The sequence below is a fragment of the Denticeps clupeoides genome, chromosome 19, assembly GCF_900700375.1.
Source record: "Denticeps clupeoides chromosome 19, fDenClu1.1, whole genome shotgun sequence".
NCBI lineage: Eukaryota > Metazoa > Chordata > Actinopteri > Clupeiformes > Denticipitidae > Denticeps > Denticeps clupeoides.
Window position 1 is genome coordinate 12,820,760 of NC_041725.1, and position 26,861 is coordinate 12,847,620.

At 42.5% G+C, this 26,861-nt stretch overlaps 4 protein-coding genes across 7 annotated transcripts; 3 read left to right on the forward strand and 1 right to left on the reverse strand.

The window, feature by feature from the left end:
* The first annotated feature begins 248 nt into the window (after nucleotides 1–248).
* On the forward strand, nucleotides 249–5,823 carry pitpnaa (phosphatidylinositol transfer protein, alpha a). The gene is made up of 12 exons (XM_028961849.1): nucleotides 249–387; nucleotides 1,277–1,307; nucleotides 2,394–2,539; nucleotides 2,617–2,708; nucleotides 2,824–2,831; nucleotides 3,060–3,134; nucleotides 4,199–4,282; nucleotides 4,388–4,465; nucleotides 4,652–4,762; nucleotides 4,885–5,007; nucleotides 5,179–5,236; nucleotides 5,475–5,823. The coding sequence occupies exons 1-11, from the start codon at nucleotides 371–373 to the stop codon at nucleotides 5,224–5,226; spliced, it is 813 nt and encodes a 270-aa protein (XP_028817682.1). The 5' UTR covers nucleotides 249–370; the 3' UTR covers nucleotides 5,227–5,236; nucleotides 5,475–5,823.
* An 821-nt stretch (nucleotides 5,824–6,644) lies between these two features.
* inpp5ka (inositol polyphosphate-5-phosphatase Ka) lies at nucleotides 6,645–14,466 on the forward strand. Of its 3 annotated transcripts, XM_028963055.1 has the most exons (14): nucleotides 6,645–6,920; nucleotides 7,280–7,354; nucleotides 9,129–9,233; nucleotides 9,324–9,432; nucleotides 9,972–10,088; nucleotides 10,181–10,356; nucleotides 10,442–10,553; nucleotides 10,713–10,822; nucleotides 11,028–11,054; nucleotides 11,557–11,809; nucleotides 11,893–12,030; nucleotides 12,886–12,969; nucleotides 13,103–13,207; nucleotides 13,416–14,466. In XM_028963055.1, exons 2-14 carry the CDS (start codon nucleotides 7,281–7,283, stop codon nucleotides 13,494–13,496), a joined length of 1,491 nt encoding a protein of 496 aa, XP_028818888.1. In that variant the 5' UTR covers nucleotides 6,645–6,920; nucleotide 7,280; the 3' UTR covers nucleotides 13,497–14,466. The 3 variants fall into 3 exon arrangements, with proteins under 3 accessions (XP_028818888.1, XP_028818885.1, XP_028818886.1); XM_028963052.1 differs by lacking the exons at nucleotides 6,645–6,920; nucleotides 7,280–7,354 and adding an exon at nucleotides 7,418–8,463; XM_028963053.1 differs by lacking the exons at nucleotides 6,645–6,920; nucleotides 7,280–7,354; nucleotides 11,028–11,054 and adding an exon at nucleotides 7,419–8,463.
* A 207-nt stretch (nucleotides 14,467–14,673) lies between these two features.
* On the forward strand, nucleotides 14,674–18,682 carry tekt1 (tektin 1). Its single transcript, XM_028962573.1, has 8 exons — nucleotides 14,674–14,728; nucleotides 15,432–15,641; nucleotides 15,902–16,067; nucleotides 16,147–16,275; nucleotides 16,501–16,647; nucleotides 17,343–17,571; nucleotides 17,661–17,857; nucleotides 18,308–18,682. The coding sequence occupies exons 2-8, from the start codon at nucleotides 15,452–15,454 to the stop codon at nucleotides 18,465–18,467; spliced, it is 1,218 nt and encodes a 405-aa protein (XP_028818406.1). The 5' UTR covers nucleotides 14,674–14,728; nucleotides 15,432–15,451; the 3' UTR covers nucleotides 18,468–18,682.
* A 2,263-nt stretch (nucleotides 18,683–20,945) lies between these two features.
* Nucleotides 20,946–23,677, reverse strand: xaf1 (XIAP associated factor 1). Of its 2 annotated transcripts, none has more exons than XM_028962606.1 (7): nucleotides 23,562–23,677; nucleotides 23,239–23,374; nucleotides 23,075–23,131; nucleotides 21,718–21,934; nucleotides 21,567–21,634; nucleotides 21,295–21,477; nucleotides 20,946–21,184 (listed from the first exon to the last, which is right to left on the reverse strand). In XM_028962606.1, the coding sequence occupies exons 1-7, from the start codon at nucleotides 23,630–23,632 to the stop codon at nucleotides 21,092–21,094; spliced, it is 825 nt and encodes a 274-aa protein (XP_028818439.1). In that variant the 5' UTR covers nucleotides 23,633–23,677; the 3' UTR covers nucleotides 20,946–21,091. The 2 variants fall into 2 exon arrangements, with proteins under 2 accessions (XP_028818439.1, XP_028818438.1); XM_028962605.1 differs by having other exon boundaries at nucleotides 21,712–21,934.
* Nucleotides 23,678–26,861: the final 3,184 nt, after the last annotated feature.

Consider the following 26,861-nt stretch of genomic DNA (forward strand, 5'->3'; position numbering starts at 1 on the left):
GAAACTGAGTTACACTGGTTTGACTAGTTGGGCCGTTTTGAATGGAACACCTGGGCCGAACTGCACGTCCTGGACGCTTTACTGGGACCCAGTTCGGCGTGACAGAAGGGACACGTGAGCTGAACACACCGTGGGAATTACTGCCCACCTCCCACGACATCATACGCACTCGCTTCTGGTAAAGTTGCCGAATCGATCCCCCGCGAAGGGGGCGGGGCCGTCACAGCGCCCCGCCCCCTCGACACCTTTCAGGAAATGAATTTAAGGAAAGGGACGTTGCGGCGCAAAATGTGCCGACAGGAGCCCCGGACGCTCGGAACGCTGATTGGGCCGTTTTGCATGTGAGCAGTGCGACCGCAGTGGCCGGGAAATGCTTATTAAGGAATAGTAAGTCTGTATTTATTCTTATTGCGGCTTCCGTTTGAGATTTTACATGTTTAGTTTTTATTTTATTTTAACGCGTTTGCCAAGCCCCATTCACCGTTTTAGATCGGTAGGGCGGCGCCGCCGTAAGTAGCGTAAGTTCAACTCTCCTTTTTAGGAGACGCCCGGTCCTTCGGTTTGGTTCCGCCGTGTGAGTTGTCCGGCCGAGTTCCAGTTTAAAACGGTCGCCGGGCCGAAAAGGAACATGGCGCCCCGGGAGAACCGCAACTTTACGCGCGGAACGGCGGCGCGTTACGCGTCAACGTGCCGCCAGACGCCGGCCCACGCTCCCCGCGCTCGCCGCTCCTGTGGGAAGGGGGCGGGTTTTTTCTTTTCTTACCAGGAGCCCCACCATGAGCACCAGGAGGGGTTCGGGGAGACTGTAAATCAATGACGAGTCTTAGATCCAGCCCGAGTCACGTGACGCGCGTCTGCTGTTGACCCTCATTTAAAGTCCTGCATATCCAAACATATATATATATACACACATATAACATATAAAATGTGCCCATAAATCCTTGTTCAGTCACCGTTTTCCCAGGCCAGGGCTTTGGCGTGTACCTGGTGGCTCACCCGGGCCTTTGGTAACTTTGGTGGCAACCTGGCAACGCACCATGCTGCTCACCTCCTCGATTAAATATTCAAGCCTCGCCTGCTATTTGCAGATCTAATATGGGATTTGGGTGTCGTCATTTATGGCCCTTATTTGTGCCGGGCCGGGCTGGGGTGGGGTGTTATCACGGTGCCAGCGGTGTGAGGCATTTATTAGGGGCCTAATGAGAAGTGGCAGGTTGACTGATCATGGTGGGGGTAATAAATGGTTTAACCAGGCGTGTCTCTTCTCTTTGCACAGCCGAGTTGTCCTTCCCATCTCTGTGGAAGAGGTAAGAAACGTCTTTTTGGTCTTCAGGCTACAGTTTGATCACATGAATATTTCCTAAGGTTTTTTAAAAAAAAAAAAAAAAAAAGAGACCATGCAGCTGAGGCGGTTTGACAACATTTTTCACCCTTCACAGAAGATACTGTTCAGTTTGTTCTCCAGGAACCTGCTCAGGAACCCTGTACTGTTCATTTATCTCTTAAAATAGCCATTTCATTTGCAGAGGTTGTCAGAAAAGATTATATAATAAGAGAATTTTAGTTTATTGGTTCAAATCCTGGTCCAACGCTAATTCTGTGTAGTTTGATTACTGTCTTTCGATCGAGTGACTTGGAAAGGCCGGTTTGTCAGCAGGCGTTGCCCTTCTGGAACAGTGACTCACGGTAACTGTTTACCAGACTGTTCAGACTATCAGTTTTTCAGAAATCATGAATTGTTTCAAATATTGCTGTTAAAATATTCTGGTGATTTTCAGTTAATATTTGATTGATATGTAGGATGATTGCATCATAAACTCGGGAAAAAAATAAAAGCTGTTCCTGTGACCTCTGCCCCTTTGCCTGCGGTTCATATCTGCTGATTACGAACTGTGTGTGGTACCTTGCTGTATGGCGTCTCATGGCAACTCCTGATTCTCTCCGCTGAAACTTTAGACCGGCGTTCGGTTTCTTCATTGAGTTTCTTCAGATTAAACGATAGAAGATTTAGCTGTAAAATCTAAATCCAGTAGATGATTAGCTGTAAAAACTCTGTGGTAGGTGAGACTTGGAGATTCAGTGTAGATCACATTTGATGTTTTAAAGTAGTCAAGTTGGATTTTTTTTTTTTTTCGCCATATGTCTATAGACTGGAAGGAAAATGTAGAGCAGACTCTTGGATAGACCTCGCTTTAAACCATAAACATTGTGTTGTAATTTTGTATCTTGAGCACACTGGAATGCACTAGTTCAGCCCAGGTTTTCTGTCCTGTCAGGCTGGTTCAGATCAAGAAATATTTCTTTGGATGCACCTTTTTTGGGTTAAGCCCTGTGTTTGCTGAGTGGGTGTGGTGTGGAAATTGTCTGCGAATTTTCCATGTTTTGTTGCACAGTACCAGGTTGGCCAGCTGTACTCGGTGGCTGAGGCCAGTAAGAATGAGACGGGAGGTGGGGAAGGTGTGGAAGTGCTGAAAAATGAACCCTATGAGAATGATGGGGAGAAAGGCCAGTACACACACAAGATCTACCATCTACAGAGGTAATCCTCCTCGCTCAATTGCTCTCTCCAGGCTTGTTCGCCTGAGATTCACCACCTCCCTGTTTCTGTCTGAGCAGTAAAGTGCCAGGCTTTGTGCGCCTGTTGGCCCCAGCATCCGCACTGAAAATTCACGAGAAGGCCTGGAACGCTTACCCTTACTGTCGCACGGGTAGGTCCTGCTTATGTTTGTGTGTAGTAAGCATGTCAGATCCTGTCACCCTGCAGAATTTCTTTTGTTTTCTAACATGTTGTCTGTCTTTCCTTTTCATGCTGTCTCAATGCAGTGATCACGGTAAGTTTTTCTGTATCCATTAGTGCAGGGTCCTTAAACCCAAATGCAGACCTTCTTTTCATTTTGCTGTTTAATAATTGCCAATGCTGAATGGCATTTCCCATGAAAATATGTAGTTCTCTGCTTTTTAAAAGGCAGTGCATTAATCTGACTTTATGATTTGAGCACTCTTAAAATACAAATGGTCACAAATAGTTTTTTTTTTTTTTTTTCTTCCTTCCTTGGCAGAATGAGTACATGAAGGACAACTTCTTGGTCCAGATTGATACCTGGCACAAGCCTGACCTTGGTAATCAGGAAAATGTAAGTTGGTAACATCTAAGGTTTGATAATACTATGATTATGGAGCTATGGGTATTTGTTTCTCACATCATGGATACTGATGTACAGTCAAGTTTTGAGAATGACGCAAATACTGTTTTTCCCAAAGTTTGCTGCCTCTGTGTGTTTAGGTCTTTTTATCAGTTGTTTCTGTGGTGTGCTGCAGTATATTTATAGGCATTTTATACGTTTCAAAGGCTTTAAGTGACAATTGCATCAAGTTTATGCAAAGAGTCAATTTTTGCAGTGTTGGCCCTGGCATGCTGTCCATCAACTTCTGGGTCAAATCCTGACTGATGGCGACAAATTCCTTCATAATCAGTGCTTGGAGTTTTGTTTGTCCACCCGCTTCTTGAAGATTAACCACAAGTTCTCAATTGGATAAAGGTCCGGGGAGTTTCCTGGCCATAGACTCAAAATTTCAATGTATTGTTCCCCAAGCCACTTAGTTCTCACTTTGGCCTCATGGCACGGGGCTCCATCATTCTGGAAAAGGCATCATTCTTCACCAGACTGTTCTTGGACGGTTGGGAGACGTTCCTGTCGGAGGGTGTTTTGGTACCATTCTTTATTCATGGCTGTGTTCTTAGTTAAAATCGTGAGTGAGTCCACTCCCTTGGATGAGAAGCAGCCCCACACATGAAGGGTCTCAGGATGCACAAGACAGGACTGATGGTGCCGCTCACATTTTCTTCTCCGGACATCATTTTTCTAGATGCCCAAAACAATTGGAAAGGTGCTTTGTTGGGGGTGGTAAAACACTTACCTATGAACCAGAAGTCACTGGTTCAAACCCCAAATATTACTATTATGTCCATGAGCGAGACACTTAACCCTGAGTGTCTCCTGGGAGACTGTCCCTGATTGTAAGTCGCTCTGGATATACTATTTCAATGAATATACTGTAATATAGTTATAATTAAATAAGTATAAGAATGAATTGATCTACGTCTCATTGTGTTACTGACTGGGAAAAGTGTGTTTGCCCATATTGTTGTATATTGCATGTGTTTAAATTTTTATTAAATTTTTTTTTTTGTGAACAGGTACATGGTGTTGACCCAGAGACATGGAAGAAGGTGGACGTTGTTTACATTGATATTGCAGACCGAAGCCAGGTGGATGGCAAGGTGTGGCATTAAAGGAACTTATTTATTTATTTTTTCACACACAAACCGCGCCACCCATCAAATGTAGCTGCCATGTCCTCTGACCCATCATGTTGCTTCCTGTAGGACTACAAACCTGATGAAGATCCAGCCACGTTCAAATCAGTAAAAACAGACAGGGGGCCACTTGGACCTGATTGGATGGTAACATACTTATTGCATTTGTTTTTTTTTTTAAGAATTTCGTATTAATAAACTTTTTTTATAATAAGACACTTTCAGGTGTAAAGCTGATTACTGATTTTTATGTGCGATTGTTCTGTTTAATCAAAGACTGTTTAGGGAGGGATGTGCAGTAAATGGAAGCACAACTTTTTTTTTCTTCTTCAGAAAGAACTTCCGCAGAAGACTGACTGTCCTCACATGTGTGCCTACAAATTGGTCACAGTCAAGTTTAAATGGTTTGGCTTGCAGAACAAAGTCGAGAGCTTCATTCATAAGGTACAAGCTCATTGAACCAGAATGAAATGTACTAAATATAAAGTTATTTAATTTAACCATGGGCTGTTGTGTTCTGTATATAGCATTTATTTAGCCATCTTCCTTTACCTTTTGTTATATAGCAAGAAAAGCGTCTGTTTACAAACTTCCATAGACAACTTTTCTGTTGGATTGATAAATGGGTGGTATTAACAATGGAGGACATTCGACGAATGGAAGAGGAGACACAGAAACAGCTGAATGAGGTGTGTCCCCTCTCTGTGAAATCAGTCTATTAGCGTACATATACACAAGTTCCTTTGACTTAGCATTTTTCCCAAAATCCGTGTACCATCATGTAGTGGGAAGTGAACAGAGTTTTCACTTCCCACTATCCCTCTTCCCACTATCCCTCTTCCCATCCATCCCTGTTGTAGATGCGAGAGAAGGATCCAGTGAAAGGAATGTCTGCGTCCGATGAATGAACTGGGAAAGGTAAGAACTGAGCTGTTAAGGGACGCCATAGGGATCTTAGTTTTAATTTTACATTCACATTTATGTGTAGGCCCTGGCTAACCCTTTATTGGGAACATTTCTCTTGCAACTGTACCTTACACTTACATTACTCAAAAAATGCCTAACTACTTCTGGGCTGAAAGATTCATATTAATAAAGTGCCTACAGTATGAATGCTTTTTTTTTAAGCATTTAAAAAAAATGTATTCTTTGTCAGGCTTTTACAATGAAATGACTGCCATCATCTGAGTCTGTCTGTCGAAGAAACCCCAACCAGTTTCTCCATTTGACTTGCCCACGGGAAGCCTTTACACAAATTATTTTTGCACACCAGTGTGTAATGATATTTAATTTTATTTCAGATATGCATGTTTGGCTATTTTCCCATCATGTCAATTATTCTTGTATACAGCATTATAGACCAAACCTGAAACTCAAGTGTATTAGAATTTAATGCTTTCAAAAGAGTCAACTTGTCTTAGTTTTTTAAACACTGTTTAACACTATCTATTTGAACTGCCCTACATGAATACAGACTGTAGACATGGCAGTTGACTCTGAGTCAGTGAGTTTTTTTTTTTTTTTTTTTTTTTTTTTTTTTTCTCTTTCTGTGGGCGTGGTGCTTTTATTTATACCTTTTTTTTGTGTATCTGTGTTTTTTTTTTTTTTATTTTTTTTTTTTATAGAAATATAATTACATTTGTAATTATCAACCTGTACTTAGGTATTTATGAGCTGTTTGTATGTGTAAAATTGGGCGTTGTGTGTATTAAATATGACCTTTTTGTATGTCCTATTGGTTAAAGAAGCATTGAACACTATGAGACTGAGACATCATGTACAATCATTTCTGTCTGTTATATACAAATAAATAAAATCGATCTTTTGATCATTTTTCTTTTTGGTATGTGGAAATTAAACTGAGTAGCCGTAATACTACAACAATGCTTTTCTCAGAGCAACACCATTTTCATGTAAACAGTTGTCCTGAAAGAACAGTGCAAATATTTTAATTCCATTAATGAATGCTGTGGCCAGAATGAAATCCCTTTGACATAGTTTGCCTTGTTTCGCACTTGTATAAATGCACAACGTGCAGAGCCGACGTAAGCGCCTTATGGGAGCTTCAGGTAGGTTTGAACTTTTTGGAATGCTTTTTGAGAGGCGCTGTTCTGGTTCACTCTGCCCTATTACAGATGCCAACATTCTCTCAACAACCTGGCAGCTGAACTTCCCACAGACTCTTTTGCCATTGAAAATCACTTGGAATAAAGAGCTTCGGCTTAAAGCGGTACCGCAGAATTATCAAGTGGGACCCACATACGGCAGCAGCCACACTCCTCACTCAGGTTACCGTTGCCCCTTTAAGGCGAAACAGCGGCATGTTTTGAAGGTTGCCGCTTTAAGGCGCTTAGCGCGGCTTTAGGAAGTTGGAACCAAAACAAATCGGCGAACGGGAACCGGAGTTAGCTGGTGAATTAAAGAACCTTCCACGGGGGGGTTTCAAGCCTTGCGGTCTGCAGGTGATGTGCGAGGCAGACTAACGCCAGGTTCTTAGCTCGCTACCCATTCTTTGGAGTGGCTAGCCGGACAGAGACGGGCTTACTGTGAAACTAGCTAGCATCTTAGCCAAGAAACTTATCTTCAGCGTGTGCGACAAAAGGTAAGATTTTTGGATCGTCTATTGACACTTTTTAGGCAGATGCATAGCTGTATTCTAAGTGATGCACGCGCTGTTTGTCCCTGTTGATTGTAATGGTTTAGAATATGAAGTAGGGATGGCAGCGTTTGATGGGCTTTAACATAAAAGTCTGAGCTGAACAGTCGTTTCCTCTCAGTGTAGCCAGCTGCAGTGTATTAGCACTGGTAAGAAAAAACCTTTTGCTTTTAACCTTGTAAAAGGATTATTGTAATTATTCTAAAATGTCCAGTTTAAGACACTTTGCACTTGCATGCATTCACGTTTTATTAGTCTTTCAATGAATCCTTTTATGATTCTGCCTAATTTCCTTTTACTGACAGGATGGAGGGAGAGGTGTTGTCAAGGAGCCTGGAAAAAGTTTCCATAGGAGCCGACAGCAATATGGATATCTTCAGGTAAAATAATCACTCAGTTATGAAGACAAATATTGAGGCAGGGGGTGTTCTTGCAAAATAATTTAAAACCCTGAGATTATTGGAAGGTGCGAGCGTAACGTGTGGTGGTGCTATGGAACCCTGACCTTTGCTTCAAACGGTTAAATGGATCCGGATAATGGTTTCTGAATGCAAGCCTTTTGAAATCTCTTTTCATCCTGCTTGATTACATTTTTGACATTCTCAGACAGGTGCAAATAACCTCATATTGCAGCACCATACATAGCGGGACACTGGGATTATAGGGATTATTTTTCCTAAATGTTTTTGGCACTGTTGGGGTTGGGGCATGTAGAAACTCCAATCCTGATACCTTTCCTCCCCCAGACATAATCACTGCGGAGTTATATAAATGCTAGTTCTCAAATAATTGGAGCCTGTTTACATAGCTTTGCACTTCTCAGACTTGCATGGACAATTTATGCTATGAATCAATTTAAACGTAGTTCTATATGGGGACATTGTTCTCTCACTTCATCTTCCTGCTGTCATATGAGTTCTTGTGTTATTTCGTGATGTAAGGGCCCTCTGTTCTGCTCAGCGCCTCACATGGTCACCTCCTGAGCCAGATTACCTCTATAAGCTTCCACTGTACACCTTCTACCATCAAAAACCCACCCATCACCCCTCAGTAATCACTCACTGGTCCTGACGTGAGTGTGATGTAACACAGTGAATGTTGTTGTTTTTCCTTTTTAAAAGCTTTTTAGCACTGACTGCAGAACAACTTGGATGTGGGCTGTTCTTTGGTACAGGAGCTGTAGATCTGAGTATTTCAGATCCCATTAGAAAATATTGTTTCGGAGATGATCAAACCACCTTGACAGGATGGAGGAAATTAGGCAGCTTTTAGGATCCAGAACGCGGACGCGCTCCAACAGCGTGACCAGCACCACCACTCAGTCCACAGGCAGTCGCCTTCTGCTGCGCCATCGAGTTGCCCAGCTGATGACCTGTGTGGACGACCTGGAGGCTGACAGGAAACTTCGAGAAGAAGTGGCCCGTACGTTAGATGGGGCTCTGATGATCTGTGGGAAAAGAGCTTCCAAACCAAAGCAAGATCGTTTCAGGTCGACTGAGACCTTTCAATTTTTTTCATTAATGCCTTTTGTTTAGGAATCATGGATTGGTTAGGATTGTTAAAGCTGTTTTCAGAGGATACTGAAATTAATCTGAGTAGGGCCATTATGCTACGTTTATAGTGGATGCCTTTGTTACCTATCATATGGCAGCTTTACCACGTTCTGTTTTGTTCTGATGAGAGTTGAGTCCTCGGACTATGTTGAAGATCAATTCCATAGATTATAATCTGGGTTAAATCTTCAAGGCAGATCTGCTTCACAAGACTGTATGACTTCTCTGTTAGGATCGGTTACTATCAGATCGTTTTAGGCATGCTTTTGCTTGCAGAATATTTTATTTAAAGAAGACTAACATCATGGTTACAGTTTGTTTTTAAGGTATGAATTACCAATAGATGTGTATGCTTATTTCATATAGTATGTACGCACGGGGCAGGGGTGGCCTAGCGGTTAAGGAAGCGTCCCTGAAATCAGAAGGTTGCTGTTTGAAATATCAAACCACCAAGGTTCCTCTGAGGTGCCACTGAGCAAAAGTATCGTCCCTCTCTAAGGGTGATGGTTTAAAGCAGAGGACACATTTCGTTGTGGCACCGTGTGCTATGCTGCAGTGTTTCACAATGACAATCACTTTTTCACGTATATGTTAACCCTAGGTTGCACATGGTCACATGGAATGTTGCAACTGCAGAGCCACCAGACAACGTCAGCTCCCTTCTCAGACTCCAGTCTCCAAAGACGACAGACCTTTATGTTATTGGGTATGTTTCAGAGGTTTTTTTTTTTTTCATGATTAATTTACTACAGATGGCTGTTTGCATCGGGAACTGTCTGAGCTGCTGTGTTCATAGCCTGCAGGAAGTGAAAGCTGCACCTCTGAAGTTTGTTGCAGACCTGGCCTTTGAAGATTCATGGAGTCACCTTTTCATGAACACACTGGCACCTTTAGGATACATAAAGGTACAGAAGCAGCAGTATTTGTGTGGCATTTGTATGAGCAAGCATATTGACTCTTTGTTTTTGTTAAATACATTTTGGGTTACTAGACATCTGTAGATTGATCATTTATTGTGTTTCATGTGACTATTTTATTTTATCTTTTTAAAGTGGTTTCAGTTGTCAGTATATTTTGACTAAGTGAAAATGTTCTTAAGAATCTGTTAACTATAGTTTTCTTCCCTGATCTATATTCTGCAGTCATTGGCACTAGATTTTGTGGGGATATTGTCCCAGTAATTATTCAGTTCCAGAACTGATCTATAGACAATTTAGAGATTGATAAGCAGTTTAAGAGCTATGATTGTGTATCCAGGGCCATCCTTCAACAGTTTTTCTTCTTCCAGTTGTGTATGTACTGTTGTGCTGTTGCACCACATTCTCATTGCAATAAGGGGAAGTAGACATTCTTTAACTACAACAGTACAAGATGAAAGCAGAACAAAAGCACAATAAAAATTACATGTAAAACCTCTGGTTGTGTGTTGTTCTGTGTCCCTCAGGTATCCTCTATAAGAATGCAAGGCCTTCTCCTGCTTTTCTTCTCCCGACTGGAACACATTCCTTTTATCAGAGACATCCAGGTCTCGTACACCCGCACTGGAATTTATGGCTACTGGGTATGCGTGTGACCTGAAAAGACTGTTCTGGGGTGAGTTTGGACAGGAAAATGTGGACACAAGGCAAACCGCCTCTTCCCCTGTTTATACAGGGGAATAAAGGCGGAGTCTCTATACGGCTGTCCTTTTATGGCCACATGCTCTGCTTCCTGAACTGTCACCTGGCGGCTCACATGATCTACGCCAAAGTGCGCGTGGAGGAGTTTGAGCACATCCTGGGTGTACAGGCCTACAGCTCTCAAAAGTGCCCACATATTCTTGACCACAAGTCAGTGCACATTTTCCCATGCCGGGTTTTATTATTTGGGTTATGGAACATTTTTTCCTGATTTTATGTTCTTCCCTTCTCACAGAGTGGTTTTCTGGTTTGGAGATCTGAACTTTCGAATTGCTGATCATGGCATGCATTTTGTCCGCACCTGCATCAATAACGAACAGTTCCACCTACTCTGGCCCAAGGATCAGGTCTGTTTCGCGGCTCATTCAGACTCCTGACCATTTTTAAGCCTCACATTGTGATGTCCCTTTCTTTTACAGAACATTCAAATTCATGCTAAATTCCATGTATAGTACAGCGTTTTCACGTTTTTCTGACACTTTGTTCTGTCTGTGTCATTCGATCAGCTTATCATGATGAAAAAGGAGACGTCTAGCCTGCAGGAGTTTCAAGAGGGACCACTTGACTTTCAGCCCACCTATAAATTTGACCTGAACTCTGATAGCTATGATTCCAGGTAGTTTTTGAGAACATTTCTCCATGCTGACCGCATTGAATCAGCCTTACTTTGGGTGTTGAGTTTGTGCCGATACGGGTTTAAATTTATTATAATTTAGAAAAATTGTTATTTATGCTACTGAATTGCATTAGATCTTTTAGGATCTCCATATTCCTGCTTGCAAGCATTTCTTTTGTAAGGGTCATGTGTCTTTTCTTTTCAGAGTGCAGAAGACATGGTTGGGTTATAAGTAAGCCCTTGGAGCATCTCTCTCTTTTCTCTGTCCATGTTAACCCCTTCACCCACGTTTCTTTGGTTCTGCTGGCCTGGTTTTACTAGCATTAATCCAGTGTTTTGCCTAGCATGGTTTTATACAGGTCACAAAGCTTATACAGTCCAGAGAGGACTTTTTCATAAATACTGGCATCTGGCAACACCATGCAACTTGAATCAGATTTAATGAATCCTCCAGTGATAAATCTTAACAAACATGTTAAATAGTGATGTCACGCCACAAGTCATTAAACACCTAAAATATCTAAGATTTTTGTTGTTTTAATTTACTGTCATGTTTGTGGTGGTGTTGCCTGTGTTAAGTGCATAACAGTGTTCCATGGGGCATCTTGCACGTCACTTATGTCCTTTTTACACATAGACACATGATGTTACTAACAACAGTGTTTTTCCACTGGCAATAAAAATAAATAAATATGAAGTATGAAATATGATCTTTTTTTCTTTTTGTCTTTAAGTGGTAAAAAGCGAAAGCCTGCATGGACTGACAGGATCCTTTGGAGGGTGAAACCCAAAGCTTCACCTCCTCCTGATGATGATGATGATGATGATGATGATAGTAATGAGGAAGGCTTACAATGGATGAAGCAGCAGGCCCTGGCTAAAGAGGAGGAGGATTTTCCTTTGAAAATCACCCAGGATGCTTACACAAGTCACACAGAGTATGGTATCAGTGATCACAAGCCAGTTGTTGGCCTTTTCCAGCTAGAGGTGAACCTTTCCATTCTAACATTTCATAATGAGATTTTATTTTATGTGTCTTCATAGATTTAAAAATTCTTTTAAAATTTTAGCTGAAGAAGATGCATGATACCCCACTGGTTCGTGTTTGTGCTGAGGGAGAGTGGAGCTCAGATTTTGATGCCGTGGTGAACTATACAATTTTGCAGCCTTTCCCTTCCAGTGCATGGGACTGGATTGGTCTCTACAAGGTGTCCTTTCTGCTTATGTGTTCATAATATCTATATCACTCTTTCCACATTTTGTTATATTGCCGCCTTATTGTAAAATGGATTAAATGCATTTTTGTCCACAGAATTCTACAAACACCCCATGACATGGGGAAAAAAAAGTTTACTTGAGGTCTTGGTAAATTTATTAGAAATGTTAAAAAAATCACAGCCTTTGCTCAATACTTTGTTGATGAACCATTGCCAGCAATTAGAGCCTCAAGTTTTTTTTAATATTATGCCACAAGCTTGGCACACCTATCCTTGGCCAGTTTGACCCATTCCTCTTTGCAACACCTCTCAACCCATCAGGTTGGATGGGTAGCGTGGGTGCACTTTTTAAGATCTCTCCAGCGATGTTCAATAAGATTCAAGTCTGGGCTCTGGCTGGGCCACTCAATCACAATTACAGAGTTTTCCTAAAGCCCATTCTTTCATATCTCGGCTGTGTCTTTAGGGTCGTTGCCCTGCTGACCGGTAAAACGTCGCCCCAGTGTGAGTTCAAGAGTGCTCTGGCGCAGGTTTTCATCCAGGATGTCTCTGTACATTGCTGCAGTCATCTTTCCCTCTATCGTGACTAGTCTCCCAGTTCCTGCAGCTGAAAAACATCCCCACAGTATGATGCTACCACCACCACCACCATGCACCACCTTGGTATTGGCCTGGTGATGAGAAATTTGCCAATACCTCATGTAAACTTTTTTTCATGTTATCATTATTTAAAAAAAATTTAATCCATTTTGGAATAAGGCTGTAACAAAATGTGGAAAAAGTGATCTGCTGTGAATGCTTTCCAGATGCACTGTATATACACTGAACACTTATGCCACTTAACAGGTTGGCTTCAAGAGTATGACTGACTATGTCACCTACACCTGGGTGAAAGATGATCAAGTGTCACTCAGTGATGAACTAGTTCAGGTACCACCTACATGATGGCCCTTTTAACCATTTATCAAAAATTATTCCCAGTGAAGCTTTTAAAAAAGTTTTACCGTCTGTGTGTGAAGTAGGCCAACTGTTCCTTTTTATCTTATTTTCTGTATGACATTAGGTTTATGTAAGCAAAGATGAGATTCCACTCCTGGGTGGGGATTTTCTTCTGTGCTACTACAGCAGCAACCTTCAGTGTATCTTGGGCATCAGTGAGCCATTCAGGGTGAGTCTCATGCCTGTGTGGTATTAAAAGCTTAACTGTTGCATAGTTTTTCAAATGTTCCAGCCTAAGAGAAAAGGACTATGGACTGGACTGTATGAAAAGGTTTTTAAAGACTTCATCACGATTCTGCAAATGCTGTAACATAGTTCTTGCTGTAACATAGTTAAAATGTGAAGGAATAGAGACATTTTTAAAAATAATTTTTCAGATTCAGGAGTCTAAAGCAGCCATCGAAGGGGGGCTAATTGCAGACAATATTGATGGGCTGGACCAAGCAATGTCTGGTTAAAATGAAACTCCTCCTGGGACTTCCAGTTGTGTTTGATGCACTGCATGTTCTGGCTGGGCAAGTATGACTCAGAGTCACAACCGGTGGAATCCTGCAAGCAAGTTCATTCTGCAGGATACTGGATTGGGTTGCATTAACCCCACTGTAATAACAAAACAATGGTTGCATTACAGTTGTTTAATTAAAATGCACTTAAAAAGTACCATACTGAGGTGCTTAATATTTGGAGCAATGTTTCTGACTTACGTTCGGTTTACCAGTGAATGCTATAACTCTTTGTGCTCCTCTATCTTACTTCATTATTGTCAGTATTTTGCGCTTTCAATGTTCAATTGTCAATCAATGTTGACTTGATTGTCTTAAATCTTGTTTTAATTTTTTTATATTATTATACTGTCACTTTTTACTGATCTTTTACTGATTATGTTCCTCTAATTGTGTCCTTAACATGTACACAAATGTGCTTTGTTTCATTTTCAATGTTCCAAAGTGTACTTTGAATTACAATATGTGTATTAATATACTATATTTATATATATTTTAATCACTATTTTTTCATTCCATATTTATATACCAGTGCATTCTAGAGTATTTATAAAATGTGTATGTATTTGCCACTGGGCTGGTTTAACTTGGCATCTAGAATAAATTATTTAGGTCCTTGGTTATGGAGTCTTTCCATGGACCATTTCCATATGAACGTCCATATCTGCAATTACTTGTAGCCATTATTAAATTGTCAGGGATGGCATTATCCCAGAAACATACAAGAAACAGTTGGAATTTGTAGGAGCAGGACTAAGAAATTATTAATTTGAGATGTAAATTGATAAATGAATTGTTTGTAATTAGACCAGTAATTTGATCTTTTAGAAGTGTGAAGATTGGAAATCATTTGAATGTCCCTAACAGAATGTAGTCATATCACATTCAGACATATGTGCACAATAATAAAACTTGTATGAACATGCGTGAACTGCCTGTTTTCCTAGCAACACTTAATAATTTCAGTTTTCAGTGTCACGTTTGAATCATTGCACCCGTTTTTATACGTGACATGTGAGCACAATAAAGAGTAGTGCAAAGTAACTTATATATGAGAAAATGAATGAAGGAACACCATAAAGGAGACCGCAACTGGCCAGCGGAAGTGACGTCGCGGTTTTGCTGTCGCCACGACAACAGCTCGTTTACTCCCTTGGCGTATTACGCTGAGCGAATCGCTTCATCAGGTACGCGATATATCAATAATATATCAAATCTGCCGTAACATATTTTAAGAAACATCAAGTTTAAATGCAATGCATGTTGTGTTTTATTTTACGCAAGAAAATTGTACTGCGTGGGTTATGATAAATGCACTGTTTGCACATTTGCCTTGAAATAATATATTTTTGTTGCGCATGTAATAGCTATGATAAATGATGACCCACCCGGGAATATGACACACCGAATTAAAATACTGTCATTGTTTATTAACTAGTGATTAATAACTTTGCACACATGCTGACTGAGTGACCTTAAGTCTTGAGGTAAACTACTTGATGTAGAAACATTAGACAAAATACAACTGTACTCAGGGAACAAACAAACAAATAAATAATAAGGGACCACTTCAAAAAGTGCATTTAAATTTTTCTGCCATTCTGTTCTTTAGATGATCAGATCACACAGGCACAAGCATATAAATTAAGAAATTAGTTAGAACAAAATATATGGTTCCCATGGTCAGTTAATTTTTTCTAGGGCTGTATATTGCATGAAAGCAAAAAACTCTAAGGAAATGTGCATATCACAGTCACTGTCTGCTATGATGTGCAAAGTACCGTTTAGGGGGTAGGAGACTGATGTTTCATGGCTTGTTTAACGTGTGGAGCCAAGGCCAGGAATATTTTTCACAGTGATCAAAACATGCATTTTTAATGTGGCATCCAGGCCCACGGAGTCCAAGCAAAATGTCACGCATTATGGAGCCTCCACAGAAGTTCCTGCCCCAGGATTGGAGACGAGCTAATGATGTTCAGTATAACAGTGCAGAGGCAGAGCGCACCCGCTCTGAGAGACTGACTGCTGAGTGCAAGCGACTGATGGAGGAGAGCGACAAATGTGGCAAGCGCATGCAGCAGGACACCAACCAAAAACTGGGTGAGAGAATATGAGATCAAAGGGCATGAACAAGCAACAAATTCTCTTCATTAAAGCAGCTGAAATACCGACAAATTACACCAGAAAAATCTATGATTTTGAACCTGACACTATACAGTAGAATTAATATTTAAGGATATTTTTTTTAATCATGCAAGTGAATTTTAAAAAATAAAATAGTTTTCTGGAGCCTGGCTTAATAAATTGGAAATTTATTTAAAACATTTTTAAATAAATAGTTGTTTTGTGATTCGGAGTAGAACACAGAATCCGTGACATCAAATTTTGGAGGATGGAACTGAAAATGAGGCTTGATGAGATGCTTCAGGAGATCAAGACCTTAATGATCTCCAGGGGCAGGGTGGAGAGGGCTTTGGAGAGCTGCACTGAACCCCTGAGAGTCACCACACTCTGCCTGTCCGAGAGGTGAGGGAGACTCCCTGACAATCCGAGCTCGACATGTTCTCATGCACGCCGATGACTTGACGAGCCGTAAATGTTCCAGGCAGAAACGTGTGGGGATTGACCTGGTGCATGATGAAGTGGAGCAGGAGCTGGTGAAGGAGATGGAGATCACTGAAGGGGTGGCTGCACTGCTGCAGCGCACTTTGGAGCAAAGCAATGAGCAGATCAGGTGAGCCAATGCAAAATTATGAAGAATGAAATTTTGACTTTTACTGTCATTTTGTTGTTTTTAATAATAATTTTACATTTATCAGAATCCTTTATACAGAGCAACTTGCAACCAATAGTTACAGGGACAGTCCCCCTGGACACACTCAGGGTTAAGTGTCTGGCTCAGGGAACCTCTGGTCTCCTAATAATCCTCTGTATAGAATCTTTTTTTATGCATTATCAGGCTGAATCGGTCTGCAGTATACTATCTAGAGAAGGATCTCCGGGACAAATTTCAGGCAGAGCAGATTGATGATTCCTGTTCTGTCCTCACCAACACTTCTTCCAATAATGATGACCAACTTGGAAAGGCAATGTGCTTGCAATTCAGGTAAAAAAAAAATCGAATTTTATTCAATATGACCAAGCAGTTAAGGAAGCGGCCCCATAGTCAGATGGTTGCCATTTTAAATCCCGATCCGCCAAGGTGCCACTGAGGTGCCACTGAGCAAAGCACCGTCCCCACACACTGCTCCTCGGGTGCCTGTCATGGCTGCCCACTGTTCACCAAGGGTGATGGTTAAAAGCAGAGGACACATTTTGTTGTGTCACCGTGTGCTGTGCTGCAGTGTTTCACAATGACAATCACTTCACTTTCACTTTAAATAAATCATAAAATGCAAACACTTAATTCAAAATGCCCCTCTTTTTCCACAAACGGCCACGTAAAACAATTCACACTATTTGCCAGTATTACCACCCAAACCCACAGAGGGTACAAATACACAAGCACTACCTATTACACACAGTAACGCCCCCACCCAAACTAATAAATCAGTAAGTAAACCAGTGATAAAAGAGCCTCGGCCAAGTCCATGATCTCAAGATACAACATTTGATTACATTTTGTACATCTAGCAAAATAATATGCAAAAATCCCAAAAGACCCAATTCACACACCAGGACTCCCTTTTTTAGTGAAATACTTAAACAATAAACCAAGCAACTGAAGGGGGAAATGCAGACGGTATGCTTTTTGGTATTTGTAAAGGTTTTTACATTCTAAAGGTTTTCCTGTATCTGCAGTAGGACCATAGTGACACCAGAAGAGTGGGAGAGCTTTTCTGATGTGAACATCTCCAAGGCAGATAAAGAGAGGAGCAACTCCCTTTCACTGAGGGCTCTGGTGGACAGGGTCCTGGAACAGACGGCCACAGACATGCGAAACCAGTATAAGTCTTCCAGCGTTGCGATGGAACATAACATTCAGGAAGTCAAGAGCACCAAAAGCTTGCTGGAGGAGCACCTTTGCAAGGTGCAAAATCCTAAAATTAAAATATTGCACCCTAAGGCTGATGCATGTCTCTGGCAATCTGATGCCCTGACTACACTGTTCTCTCCAAGGTTCTTGCTGAAATTGGGAGTCAAGAGAGGAACCTGGAGTATCTGAAAGTGGCCATTGGAGATAAAGAGGGTCCACTGAAAGTGGCTCAGGCGCGGCTATCCGCCCGCAGCCAGAGACCCAACGTGGAGCTGTGTCATGACCCAGCTCACCTCAAACTGCTTTCAGAGGTCCAGGAGCTCACTGCCCATGTCAACAGGTGGGGATAAACATTGTGCCGCACCCAACATCATATATGCTAGTGATGGAATATGGATCATCACAACACACATGAATGCTGTTTTAACATTGTTATTCATTACTATTACAATTCATGCTGTGGATGAGTGTTCCCTACCTAGAAAAACTGGCAATTAAAAATTAGCATGAAAGAAGAGGACTATGGCAAACTTACAAATGAAGAACCATTCCAATCCACAAACCACAGAAAATGTTTCAGAAAATTTTGCACCACATTAGAGACCTGGGAGGGGGGCACTTTGGTTCACACTGTGGGTTCCAATACAAGATTAATTTTTCAAAACTGTGCCCTGTCTATTATTCAACATTGTCTGTGTCAAATGCCCAGTTGTCACTAATTTATACTTAATTGTGTATTTCGTGAAAAACATTGAATTTCCCATGTATATGATCTGCGGTCTCTGGCCAGACTGAAGGAGGCCCAGTCACAGTCGGAGCTGGAGCTGCGTGCGCTGACCCGCCGGCAGCTGGCCTTGGAGGAGGAGATCCAGATCAAGTCACACTCGCTTTACATCGATGAAGTCATCTGCACACAGCTGCGCCAGCCAATCGTCATCCAGAGCTTCTGACATCACGAAGCGCCATGCTCATGGACTGCACTGAGATTTAAAAAAGAAAAACCTTCACCAAAGCGGCGGTCTCACTTGTCCCTTGTGTTGGTTTATTCCTGCAGAAAGCCAGACGGCTGGGTTAAGATTCAATGGCTTGAGACGCGTGAAATTATTAATCAGTAATTCTGGGGAAGTGTTTTGTTGTGGATTTGTGTGCGCCAGTGTGTCCAAACCCGGAGCTAATAAATGCAATTTCATGTTAGTCTCTGTCTGCCTGTTTATGTGTGTGTATTTGCTCACAGTAAGAGATGAACTCTTCTACCTGTCTGCCTTCTTCACTGCTATTATGCTTCTCGGTACGGAAGTGCACCTCTAGGAATGTCTGACCTGAATGGTCTGTCTTCTCCTGGGGATTTCAGAGAAGAATGTCAAAGAAAATCATGTCACAGGAAGGCATGGACCTTGAAATACAGCAGGCTTTTTTTTTCGTGGTTTACTGCCTCCTGCTTACTCATTACACACACTCCTGCAATTCACTGTCACATGATTCCATCCATGTGACCGGGAGCAACACGGAGATGAGGTAACGTGACTTCCAGAAGTTGGCAAGATGGCCACTGCCAGCTGCTCAGTCATTAATTGTCTTTTGTGAATTCGACTCCGCTTCTTCTCCACCTCAACTAGTAAGATTTATCCTGTTCATCTCCTAACCTCTTCCCTCCTATTACCATAACCCAGGGCTGCTGACTCCGCTCCCTTCTGGGACAGGCAGGAACCTCCACTGACACACCAGCAGGCCAAAGAACAGCTTCTTCCCCTCAGCCGTCGATCTGCTGAACTCCGCACATCAGAGATTATCCTCCATTTCCCTGCAGAAACCCTGGATATGTTGTGGTTTCGCTCACCGGCTGACTGCTGCTTTGCGCACACACTTCTGTTCAAAGCACTGCAGTTCTACCTGCACTTACATTATCAGTCGATTCACTCACTCAGGTCACGACTATTTCTGTTTTAATAAGTACACACCTACATAAAGGTGTGTCCAAACTTTTGGCCTGTTCTGTACATACACATGGGGCACACATGGGGCAGTGGTGGCCTAGCAGGTAAGGAAGTGCCACTGAAGTGCCACTGAGCAAAGCACTGTCCCCACACACTGCTCCCTGTTACATCCCTGGACGTATGCTCCCACATGTTCTGTGTGTCTGGCTGTGTTTTTGCGTCCTGTCTCTTTTAGGTTGACTTCATGGGAGGAGTTGAAGCCTACTTGCTCAACCTACAATCTGCATTGGTCACCTCCACCTATTTATAGAGACTTTGGATTGTGTTCGGGAGGTCCCCAGGGTCTGCTAGGTCCTTATGCTTTCGGAAGGTCCCCAGGGTCCACGGAGATCTGCATGGAGCTCCGTTGGGGATCTCATTTGTGTTTCTTGTTGCTTTGTGTGATAGTCCCTTTGTTGTTAGCCTGTGTTAGCCTGTTAGCTTTATGTGCCTGTTTTGTTAACTTGTGTGTGTGTGTGTTTGAGTTATCCCTGCTGGACCATCCAGGCTGTTTTGATGTTGGTTAGCTGTCCTGAGTCCGCTGTCTTATTGAACCTGTTAGCACACTGTAAGTAAAAGCACTGTTTGTATCGTTTGTTTGGTTGCATGTGTAACAGTGGACCTCCTCCTCTCCACACCCTTGTTGCGATTCTGAGACCCCTAGACTTAGGAACGTGACACTCCCCAGGCACCTTTCATGGCTGCCCACTGCTCACTCAGGGTGATGGGTAAATTGCAGAGGACACATTTCACTGTGTGCACAGTGTCCGGTGCTGAAGTGTATCACACTGGAAAAAACATCAGCAAATCACTTGCACTTTCACATAGTAAAGTGAAAATTATTATTATCCCTTTAATGTATCATATTTGAGACATGCATTTCTGAGACCCATTGCATTACCATGAGATATAAATGTCGCATGAAACCCTTTTGTATACTATCTGACACATGTATTCTACATTTTGCACTACAACAATTCTCACATACAGCTGGTATAAATGGAAATTTAGTGGTAAATACCTCAATGGTCATTTATTTTTTTGAATGTTCTATATATTTGTCTTCCATAGTCCATAGTCCACAACAGAGTGTTTTGATGAACGAATTACACAATTTACAGATTGAAATGTGATAATTACAACAAATAATTTGATTCAAAATTCATAAATATAAATACTAATTTCTAATTACTCATTTCTAGACAGCTAAATGGAAGTTTACTTCCTTGATAGCAATTTGAGTGACATACTGGGCCTTGTAGAGACAGAGATAGGAATTGGACTCACAATGCAGAGCACGATGATGCTTGTTATTGCGTAAAGTATCAAAAACATTAATCATAGTATCACTCTCATAGTATCTAACACCCAGAAGAATTCCTCAAGGTTTAGGTTTTAATGCTAATTGTGTTATTTCTTTGTTACTATTGTGAGAAAAGAGACAATGTCATGTTCTGATTGTTAATACATTTATTGTGGAAACTCAAACATTGCAATATGACACTTTCTCAAAACAGTTTCTTTATTAATTGTAATGATTTTTGGTGTTAAACAAAAGGTTTTGCTAAAACATTTTACTGACCCTCAACCGGCTTTGTTCATTACTTGTTCATGGCAGGGATTTTAGGATATTTTTTCCATTTCTTCTCTTCTCGCCTTGGTTGCTTCATACTTTTTTTAACTCTGCATTTTTGCTGAAGAAAAAAAAGAGTAAAACCACAGTTTTTTCAGGTTTACTTCATGGCCAGATGTAAGCACCATTGCCGTTTTATTTAATAACCTGTTATAGGCTACAGGGCTTCACCTCATGCCATTTTAGTGTTTCTAGAGGAAGAGCCAGGTCACAGTGTGGACAGAAGCTGATCTCCTGCACAAACCCTCCTTTCTTTCTGGTCAGGAAGTCAGAGAGCAGGAGATCTGAGTCCGGTTTATGGTCTTCATCCCGTTTGATCGATATGTTCTGCATTGAACGTGACATGCACTGAAGCTAGAAGAAAAAAGATTTTAACCACACACGTTGTATAGTGGAACATTGGCACGAGCATTCAGTCATGACGTTCTTCAGGGTGAAGGTACCTGGTGCTTCTCCAGGTATTTTGATGGGAAAGACCCCCCACAGTCAGAACAAACTGCCTGTGTTTCCTCTAGAACAAGATGAATTAGACCAGATGAGTACAACCATAGTAAAACAAGTATATATAAAGCTTGATCAGGTACATACTGCTGCTGCTGCTCATGTTGGGAATAGCATACAGGTCCTGCAGGTCTGAGGAGGAGCACGTCTGTGAGTGCTGCCTCACGTCCTTCAACCTAACGTAGCAGCCACAGCCTGAACAGTGCTCCGTGCGGCTGCCGCAGGCCACCGTGTGTTCATTCATTCTGGACATAGGGATCTCCAAACTGCAGAACCCACAGCAGGCCAATCTCTCCTCACACTCGCTTGACTGGAACAAATACATTTACATTTACATTTACTGCATTTATCAGACGCCCTTATCCAGAGCGACTTACAACCAGTAGTTACAGGGACAGTCTCCCTGGAGCAACTTAGGGTTAAGTGTCTTGCTCAGGGACACAATGGTAGTAAGCGGGATTTGAACCCGGGTCTTCTGGTTCATAGGTGAGTGTGTTACCCACTAGGCTACTACCACCCAAATAGGAGTATCAAAATCACCTGTTTCCATCAACAGATATTTACATTTACAGCATTTATGCTGTAATGCTGTCAGGGTGGTAGTAGCCACACTTGCCTATGAACCAGAAGACCCAGGTTCAAATCCCACTTACTACCATTGTGTCCCTGAGCAAGACACTTAACCCTAAGTTGCTCCAGGGGGACTGTCCCTGTAACTTCTGATTGTAAGTCACTCTGGATAAGGGCGTCTGATAAATTTTAAATCAATTAAGTTAAGGAAGCAGTTAAGAAAGTCAGTTCGATTCCCAAGCCGCCAAGGTGGCACTGAGCAAAGCACCGTCCCCACACACTGCTCCCTGGCACCTGTCATGGCTGCCCACTGCTCACCAAGGGTGATGGTTAAAAGCAGAGGATGCATTTCGCTGTGTCACCATGTGCTGTGCTGCAGTGTATCACAGTGACAATCACTTCACTTCACGCTGACCATGTGTCTTACTTCAAAGTAGATGGGCAGACTGTTCCTGATTCTATAATGTGTCCCCAATAAACTGGGAATAAATCTATTAACGTGACCAGTAAGAGTATGTGTTTTCTTTATTTTCATGACCATTTACATTGGTAGATTCTCACTGAAGGCATCACAACTATGAATGACCACATATGGAGTTATGTACTTAACAAAAAGTGGAGACCTGGCCTCCACAGTCACCGGACCTGAACCCAATCCAGATGGTTTGGTGTGAGCTGGACAGCAGAGTGAAGGCAAAGGGGCCAACAAGATCTAAACACCTCTGGGAACTCCTTCAAGACTGTTGAATGCCTTCAGTGAGAATCTACCAATGCAAATGGTCATGAAAATAAAGAAAACACATTTGAATGAGAAGGTGTGTCCAAACTTTTGGCCTGCACTGTCTCTCCTCGTTCATAATCTAGAGTAAGTGCGATGTACCTGATGGTCCGGCAGGTGGCGCCGCTCTACCTTCTGACCGCACATCGTGCATTTCACCTGTTGGCACACGCAGGCTGGTTAACCAGATTCCACCCCGACCTTCAGCAAATACAGGCAACCTTCCACCGCGTTAAATCGTTCGTTATTCTTTTCATTTCCCTCACCGGAGTGTGCCGGTCTACGCGGTGTTCCTCCAGCTGGTCCCGGGCTACAGGCTCATCGCAGTCCGGGCACAGGCAGAGGAAGCGCAGGCAGTGGGACTCGTGGAGGGTCAGGTTCGACTCCGCCACGGGTCTTTCGCTGGCGCATCACAAAATAAATACTAATTACATACTAACATATATATATATACACATATAGAAGAAAACACATACAATATACATATAGTATTATTTACAGTTATTGTATTATTAATCAATATTACACACATTATTAATTCATTCTGGCCATTGCCAACGTTTTGAACCGTTCATAGCATCCATCGTACCAGTGTTTACAGGGAACCTGGTCCTGCTCCTCCACGTCGCTCATCTCTGCTGGAGACACTTTTTCTTTCATTTCGCGTCGAACCGAAACCGAAGCGCAGTTCGCGCCCAGGGCGCCATGTTTGGCGCCGCCTGTCGGAGGCCGCGGGCACGGAGGGCCAAGCGGGTCGTGTCTTCTGGCGGAACCATTTCCACCACGTTGCAGCCACCATTGTAACCCAAGGGTCAAAGTGAAGTGATTGTCACTTGTGACACACAGCAGCACAGCACTCGGTGCACACGGTGCTTTGCTCAGTGGCGCCTCAGTGGCACCTTGACGGATCAGGACCAATGATAACCACTACACCACAGAAACTTAAGTGCACCAGTTCAGTGTGGAACGTTTTTTTAGCTTTTAGTTGATTTGAACCCGGACTGGTCTACTGGGAGGATTGGGTTCCATCTACATGACATCAACACTCGACCCGCCGTGTTCAGTTTCACAGTACAAATACCTGCCCTACGGAAAAACAAGCGGAATCCAGCAAATCCTACAGTGTGCTTTTTCAAACACCCAAAGCACATTAAAATATGTTTTTTTTTTGGTTGTTTTTTTAAACTTTAATAATCCTGAAGGAAATTGCTTCTCTGCTTTTAACCATCACCGTTGGTGAGCAGTGGGCAGCCATGACAGGCGCCCAGGGAGCCGTGTGTGGGGACGGTGCGTTTGGGATTCGAACCGGCAACCTTGTGATTACAGGGGCCTCTTCCTTAACTGCTTGGCCACCACTGCCCCTTTCAATTGCATAGTTGCATAATTGCTTCGGCTGGATTCGGCTTTGATCGGCAGCTCAAACCTGTATCGAGGTGAAGGTCGTTGAAGGTGTGCTCCGCATGCATGTAGCCCAATTATAAAGTGACCCATAAACCTAACATGGTGACAGGGGTGACACATTAAACCTGGCAATCGCTGCCAGTAGACAGAGTTCAATGTATTCCACGTTCCTGCGCACTGATTGGCTCCCTGAGGACTCCAATTTATTTAATTTTGAGTTAATGGCCTATTCATTTGTTGATAGCCAAAGTACTTTCTGAACAGCAGGCAAACAACTGCGAGTCTTTAAAATCATATAAAGTTAAAGACTTGCCATGAAGATTTTGCGAGCACTGCAGTCCTGTTATGGTTGTAGGTTTTCCTACAGAGGTTGCTATAATTTTTCTTTTTAAAGCTTCCAAGTGAATGAACCACTGGACTATGTGCGTTATAAGCAGTCTTTGTGGGTTCTCACTGTGGAAAATGGAAAAACCAAATGGGGTCACATTTGGCAAGGATGTGTGGTTCCCAATGAAAATGTATGGACACCCATTCATTTAGTAAACCCCTTCAGCTCAGTTGCTGAGAATCTGGAGCCGGTCCAGTGTTTGGCAGGAATGTCCATACTTTAGCCTGTTAGGCTGCCTTTAGATTTAGTAGAATAAAGGAGCAAGTCAATTACACCACTTATTATACCAGTTATCTTTATTTAAAAATAAGATGTGATGTAATAAGATGTAAAAGTGCCATAGATACCTTCACTTTATAACTTGTTCTAGTGGCGAATGCTATTCCAGGTATGTTTTCTGTGAACTTCCAGCCTTATTAAAACATTGTAAATAACTCAAATTACAGAAGCTAAGAGTGTTAAGGGATTCATTTATACACTGTAAAATGTATACTCTATATGGGAGATTATATTTAGAGATTAAATTAAGCCAGTTGCATGGGGGAGGTGCCAGTGAAATGGTTTCTCTACCCAGAAGATAGAAATGCGTAGAAATGCGTGGAGAAGCAGAACATGGCCTCGTTTTACTAGAAGAATCCATCCCGTTTCTGACACCCGCAGATGATTTGCAAGTCGGACATGTGACCCATCGGCCTTGACTGATGCTCATACCTCAGATTTGTTTTTCTCACCAGGCCTTGGTACACAACATTTTTCCAGAGCAGTATTTTTATTCGGCCCCTGAAGGTTGCACGAATGCAAAGTCTGGCTGAAAATGATATTCAAATGAAACATCATCGCTGGTTACTGGGGTAGTTTACTCTGTTTGGGTGCGGTGAGTATCTTGAAACAAAGGTTTCTACTGACATTATCAAAAAACATAAAAATGAACAAGATTACAAAGCATATTCTTATATAGATATGTTGCTTTGATCAGCTGCTTTAGCTGTTTCCAGACCAGTCAAATCATGCAGTCACAGTCCCTCAGACCACGACGGAAAAATATGCTCAATGCTTACTGACATTTTGGTGAATTATTGTCATGCGTCACGCATTTGCTTTTGCATGAAATTGTTCCGTCTGTGTGTGTGTTTTGTCGACACATTATTTACACATTAACAGCACCTCCAGTATAGCGCTGGCCTGCCACCGGTCCACTTCTGAGAACACTGGTATTGTAAATCCATTTGCACGGTTTGTTTGCGGGACTGAGTTATATTAATGCCCTGGCAGCCATTATAATCCCCCGAAGTATCACTTTTTGCGGTGTGACTGACCCGCTGGTATTAGCCTTGAAGCCGATGTTTCTCATTTATGAGCCGCTCATCGTGTTTTGCTTCGGCGCTCTGCTCCGAGGTCCTCGCTTGCCCGGTGCATGCAGGCAGGCATACAGGCCTTCGGTGATGTTGTGTAATGCATATTGACGGTTAGATCAGTTCACAGAAGTGCCCTCATATCATCCTGCCACACTCTCCTGGGCAAACCGCAATTCCATTCTTTTCCCCTCCTTCTTAGATCGCGTTTGAAAAAGGACGGCACCCAGCGATGGTCGCCAAAATGCAGATGCACGTGTGCCTTTGCTTTTGTGGGGGGATTAGAGCACACGGTGCATTGTGCGGCAAAACCTTTGGCAAGGCCACAAATAACGTTTTCCAAAAGGTTTCCAAGGCAACCTCCGAAACGGCGCCAATTATAACTCGCAAAGCCTGTCTTATTAGTAAACTGCCCAGAGATTGGAGGAGCAAGTCGGCGTTGAGCACACGCTCGGCGGGGCATTTAAGGGAGAGATTTGATTAACCAGGACCTGGGGGCTCCTCTCAGCCCGGATTGAACACCTCACACCCTGTCCCCGGTGGGCAGACAGCGCGCCGCTGATTCACTCTTATTACCGGGGCTCTTGACAAAAGCCACCCGGAAAATCAATGGCAAATTGTCCTCGCCGCTTTGATATCTTTGGTTTCCCAGAACCATATATAGAATATTGACCTTTGAGGGGGAGGGGGTTTCGTGCGAGCAGGGACTGATCTGATTGTACCCTCAACGATCTGTCTGGAGGCACAC